Source organism: Nansenia antarctica (assembly GCF_963989245.1).
Source record: "Nansenia antarctica genome assembly, chromosome: 19".
NCBI lineage: Eukaryota > Metazoa > Chordata > Actinopteri > Argentiniformes > Microstomatidae > Nansenia > Nansenia antarctica.
Window position 1 is genome coordinate 12672334 of NC_137692.1, and position 6000 is coordinate 12678333.

Consider the following 6000-nt stretch of genomic DNA (forward strand, 5'->3'; position numbering starts at 1 on the left):
GATGAATTGAGAATCAAGGACCCCAATTGAAATAAGCCAGTGGCTTTCTTGGGTTTTTATCCTGTTAGTTGACCTTGTATGTAATACGTACTTTCATGTACCTACTTCTGCAAATCTTCTAATAAAGTTTTCAATCAATCAATCAAAACCGGTAATGACGTACTGGTACTGCGGAGTCTGCTGGGTCAGTTCTTCTATAGCACCAGCAGGTGTCAGTGTGGCACTGAGGACCTGGCCCATCCTCTATCCAAAGTGTGTGTGTGTGTGTGTGTGTGTGTGTGTGTGTGTGTGTGTGTCTCACCTGGCGACCAGGAACAGAACACAGCTGACAGCCAGGTATGCTAGCAGCATAAAGAGCCAGACCCCGGGGGAGAAGGGGTCCAGGAAGGAGAAGTATCCTGGTCGACGGCCCTGAAACACACAGAGGGGACAGAGGGCTTACAGAAATGCCTGCTCATTTCACAACAAATCAAAGAGAGAGGTTACAGTACATATTAATTGATCCAAATCATTATAAAGATAAATCTCTCTAACATATGGACCATATTTATGCCTCAGGTCTCCATACATAGTGCTGGGAGATTACCAGGGGTTGGATAGTGATCCTGGGAGGGGTAAAGGCTAATTCCAAATGCTTCATTATCTAGCGCCGGCGGCTATTGTCCACCGAATGAAACCAATTACTGCTGAAACGGAGCTGAGGAACCAACACCAATGTTGCTAGCCAGAGGCTATTACCACATTCACAATAGAGATATGACTGAATGGGTTCAAAGCAGGGTCTTGTGGCAGCGTAAGAGACCTGGGTTCGAACCCAGTCGGTTACAGAGACAAACGACCAGTTGGTCATTAACAATGACTGGACAGGCTGGTGTTGGGGCAACAGCACAGCTAAATATAATATTATTATTATTATTATTATTATTATTATTATTATAATTAATATTATTATTAAATAATAATAATAATAATAAATGCCATTTAGCTGATGCTTTTCTTAAAAAAAACTTCCAGCGGGAATCGAACCCACAACCTAAGCATCGTTAGCACAATGTTCTACAAAATGAGCCACAAAGGACCACCAGAGTGTTATTATGAAAGGCTTTTCTAAAGTAGTCATGTGACATCTGATATGTAGCCTAACCCAAGGGGTGAAACCAATCACTCTGGGAAACACAAAATCACTGCGCATTAATAAAAAAATATCAACAACATTTAAAATGTCAACATGATTTCCCAATTGGGAACCTCTCAACTCCATCCTATACGAACCATCCTCCCCTTGACAGAGCTCATACTACTAACATACTACTGCAGTCCACTTCAAGAGGTCCCAAAACAGGCTAGGCTATAGGCTACTGAGTGTGCAGCAAAGGGAAGTATTTTAAAGCATCTGCATCAGCGGTCCCCAACCTTTTTTGCGTCACGGACCGGTTTCATGTAAGACAATGTTTCCACGGACCGGCCTTCGGGTGTGGGGGCATAACGGGTGTGGGGGCATGACTGAGACGAGCGTCTTGACGTGTCAAGAGACACAGACGCACAGACGGATGTATCCAGTCATTTTTCAAAATAAAACATATTTCAGACTCTGATAATCAATAAAATATTTTTTTAATTAATTCTCTGCGGCCCGGTACCAAATGACCCGCGGACCGGTGGTTGGGGACCACTGATCTACATGATGAATTTCTCTACAATTAGCCTGCATTAAGATGAAACCCTGTTAATGGAGCTCTAATCACCCTCATATTAGTTTAATTGAGCAGCATAGGAGAAGGGCTGCAGTCAGGGTATAATTGCTTTAGTGAGTTAGAGCGGGGCCCTGTTCAAATACGTTAGAGCAGGGCCCTGTTCAAATACGTTAAAGCTGCACAATCTTGCTTCCTTACTCCCTTCCTTACTCCCTTCCTTACTCCCTTCCTTCAAGTAATTACTGATGCAATGCAATTAGGTTGGACAAAGAAAGCTATCCACTGCATGGCTTTTCACCAATTCACCAAGTCATCAGATTAGTGATTTCCCCAAAGAAGAGATGATGGATGGATGAAAACAGTAAAGACTATTTAATGAGGGTGTCTTTGGTGATCTGTTTGAAGAGAACATGGTCAATAATGGCTGAAGGTTGCATGATGGACACGGTCACCCCGCTGCGGTAGTGGGAGCCTATGAATTTATAAAGGACACATTTACAATAAAAAGACAAATTGTTGTACACTAGTTGAACAGGAGTATAATAATTTAAGTCAGTTATACAGTGATGGCGTGAAGTCATAGTGTCACAGAGACCTGTGTGTGTGTGTGCGTGCATGTGCGTGTGCGTGTGTGTGTGTGTGTGTGTGTGTGTGTGTGTGTGTGCGTGCGTGCGTGTGTGTGTGTGTGTGTGTGTGTGTGTGTGCGTGCGTGCGTGTGTGTGTGTGTGTACATCTGTGTGCCTTTTTATCTGTGTGTGCATATACTTTATGTCTATGTGAGGGTGTTGGGTTTAGAACAAATAGCTTAGCTAATGCATATAATGCTGCAGTGTCTCCGGTCCAAACAGAAGGTCCGGAGCGTAAAGGAGTACTGCTGACACGTTGGGGTCTGGTGGCGGTCCAGTGTGGTGCCAGCTGAAGCAGCACTTTGTTTACAGCCCCTTTCTTTAACTCACTCTTTAGCTCCCACTGAGGCCCCATTAAGAAACAAGCAACACTGTCATAGGAACAACACGGCACAGATGGTGTTGTAGGGAGGAGATCAGAGAGAGAGAGAGAGAGAGAGACTGTTGGTCAAACCTGCCTTAGCTACTATCAATTACTGCACCTTTAGAATACCTTACGTATTTCCCGAAATTGGCCATATCTTACTGTTATGTTATCATATTTCTACCTGTTTTTATACCCGAAGACAGCATCACAGAGCAGAGGCATGTGAATAAGAAATATTTGTAAAAATTGTTTGCAGCCTATATACAGTATATATATATACACACACTACATGGCCAACAGTATGTGGACACCCAAATATAACACCCATATGTGCTTGTTGAACATCTCATTCCAAAACCATGGACATGAATATGTATAATTAGTCCCTCATTTGCTGCTGAAACAACCTCTGCTCTTCTGGGAAGATTTTCGACTATATTTTGGAACACGGCTGCAAGGATTTGCTCTCATTCAGCCACAAGAGCATTAGTGAGGTTGGGCACTGATGTTGGGTGAGAAGGTCTGGCTCATAGTCGGCGTTCAAATTCATCCCAAAGGTATTCAATTGCGGTTTAGGTCATCATTATGGACCTCTCTTTGTGCACAGGGGCATTGCCATGCCGAAACAGGAAAAGTCCTTCCCCTAACTCTTGCCACAAAGTCGAAAATATACAATTGTATGCTGTAGCATTAAGATGTCTCTTTTACTGGAACTAAAGGGGCCTAGCCCCTCTTCCGTCGTAGACTGAAGACCCGTCTCTTCAGGTTACACCTTAACTGCTCCTCCTGAGACATCTTCTGCCCCTCAGCACTGCGTCTCCTGAAAACACCCGCTTTTCCCCTCTACTGTGTCCCTAAAAACGTCTATTGCCCCCCTTGTACTGTTTCTCTGTTTCTCCAGTGTCAAAAAAAGAAAAAAAAAGAAATTGGTTTAGAAGAAGGTCATAGAAGAAGGTTTTTCCTTCGATCAATGGCCCCGGGCCTGAGCTGGATTACTCTTCCTGCTACGAATGGTGGATTGATGATTCACTTGCTTAGTATTCAAATGTATTGATTGTAAGTCGCTTTGGAATAAGGCGTCATGTAAATGTAGCCCAAACCATGACAAAGATCAGACCATTATTCCTCCTCCACCGAACTCCATGCTGTTCTCCTGGCGTCCACCAAACTCAGGTTCGTCTGTCAGACTGCCAGAGAGTGAAGCGTGATTCATCACTCCAGTAGAAGGCGTTTCCACTGCTCCTGAGTCCAATGGCGGTGTGCTTTACCCCACTCCAGCCCACACTTGGCATCGGTGATGTTAGGCTTGTGTGTGGCTGCTCGGCCATGGAAACCAATTTCACGAAGCTCCTGACGAACAGTGTTTGTGCTTCCAGAGGCAGTTTGGAACTCGAGTTGAGTGCTGCAAACTGACGCGCTTCAGCACTCGGTGGTCCTGTTCTGTGAGCCTGTATGGCCTACCACTTCGCAGCTGAGCTGCTGTTCGCTCCTAGACGTTTCCACTTCACAATAAGAGCACTTACAGTACAGTTGACCGAGGGAAGCTCTAGCAGGGCAGACATTTGATGAACTGACTTGTTGGAAAGGTGGCGTCCTATGACAGACATGTTGAAAGTCACTGAGCTCTTCAGTACGACCCTTTCCACGGCCCATGTTTGTCTATGGAGATTGCATGGCTGTGTGCTTGCTTTTATGAACCTGTTAGCAATGGGTGTGGCTGAAATAGCCAAACCCACTAATTATAAGGGGTGTCAACATACGTTTGGCTATATAATGTTGGTGTATATATAATCTTACATGTACGTAGAGTATATATATACAAAAATAGAAGGTACATAGCAGAGCAGGCCTGTGTTCTCCACAATCTGTCAGCAGCTTTCTACTCTGCCATCCCAGATGCCCTCACTGATGCCAGTCAGAATGGAGGGGGCTGGGCAAAGGAGAGGTCAACGAGGGAGTGGAAGATACAACAAAGTCTCTGGCTGCCTCCGTGAATGATGCTCTGGTAGCCTATGAGTCAGCTTTAATGGAAGCTAATAATCATCATCATCATCTGACTATCAGGGAGTGAGGCAGGCAGGGAGGTCCGGTCGTGGCTCTGCCTCATCGGTCCTGCTCGTTTTATAACAGCCGAAACGCAGCGCAGTAAAAGTCTCTCTCTCCGCAGGCTGGCCATGTTAAGTAGTGGCATGTGAGACCTGTTGTGGCACCGAACGCACACACACACACACAAACACACACACACACACAAACACACACACACACACACACACATATACACACCCCGCTGGCTGCTGCATGACCACTGTGTGTGTGTGTGACCACCAGTGTTGGGCACGTTACTTTAAAAAAGTAATTAGTTATAGTTACTAGTTACTTATCCCAAAAAGTAACTGAGTTAGTAACTGAATTACTTCATTATAAAAGTAACTAGTTATTAGGGAAAGTAACTATTGCGTTACTTTTTACCACGGTGCAGCGGGCTAAGTTAAGGTCAGTCAGCCAAATGTGACAAGGAAAAGCTTACCCACTGCCATATTAGAAGATAAATGTGATCTTCTTGTGAAGATAGATTTTTTTCTGAGCAGGTTTCAGCAGGGAACTTTTCATATTTATTGCACTTCAACAGACCACATGGTAGACATATTGTACTTCAAGTATTTTCTTCATTACAAAAGTTAACAGTTAAACAATATGAAGTGCTTTTAAAGTAGTACTGAAATAGTGCCTGTACTTCCACCGTGAAAACGCCACGTTCACCTCAGAACACTCGGGACTCGCCATTGCTGCGTGTATCTCTCTGATAGTTTGAGTGTGTGTGTGGTGCTGTGCGCGCGTGTGGTTTGTGTGTAGAAACATCCGCACAACACTGAACTATGGTTGGCTTACCATGACATGTTCTCTACCATAGCCAATCATGATCACTTGTGCGGTTGTCTCGCCCCTCCCCTCCCCCCTCACCAACAAACAAACAAAAACACCTTTGCAGCTGTGACTGAGGTCAGATGACAATGAGAAGCTTCAGTAAAGTAACTAGTAACGCGCCGCATTGAATTACCGGTAACCGTAACAGCGTTACAACGATGGAAATAGTAATCAATTAGATTACCCGTTACTGAAAAAAATAACGCCGTTAGTAACGCCGTTTATTTTAACGCTGTTATTCACATCACTGGTGACCACTCTAATGAGTGTTTTTGATGTGTCGAAATGGTCAGCGGTCTGATTCAACTATTGTAGGGCAGAATCCTGGACGATGTCTAGTTTTGGGCTGGGGGGGGGGGGGGTCGAGGGCAGACATACTCAATCAGAA

The 6000-nt window shown here is 44.5% G+C and overlaps 1 protein-coding gene across 1 annotated transcript in view; it reads right to left on the reverse strand.

The window, feature by feature from the left end:
• grik4 (glutamate receptor, ionotropic, kainate 4) overlaps positions 1 to 6000 on the reverse strand; it is a gene marked incomplete at both ends in the record, with an annotated part of 174973 nt that overhangs the window by 16064 nt on the left and 152909 nt on the right. Inside the window, one exon of the mRNA XM_080549354.1 lies at positions 302 to 411. Within this exon, the coding sequence (XP_080405480.1) occupies positions 302 to 411 (110 nt within the window). The remainder of the gene's footprint in view (positions 1 to 301; positions 412 to 6000) is intronic.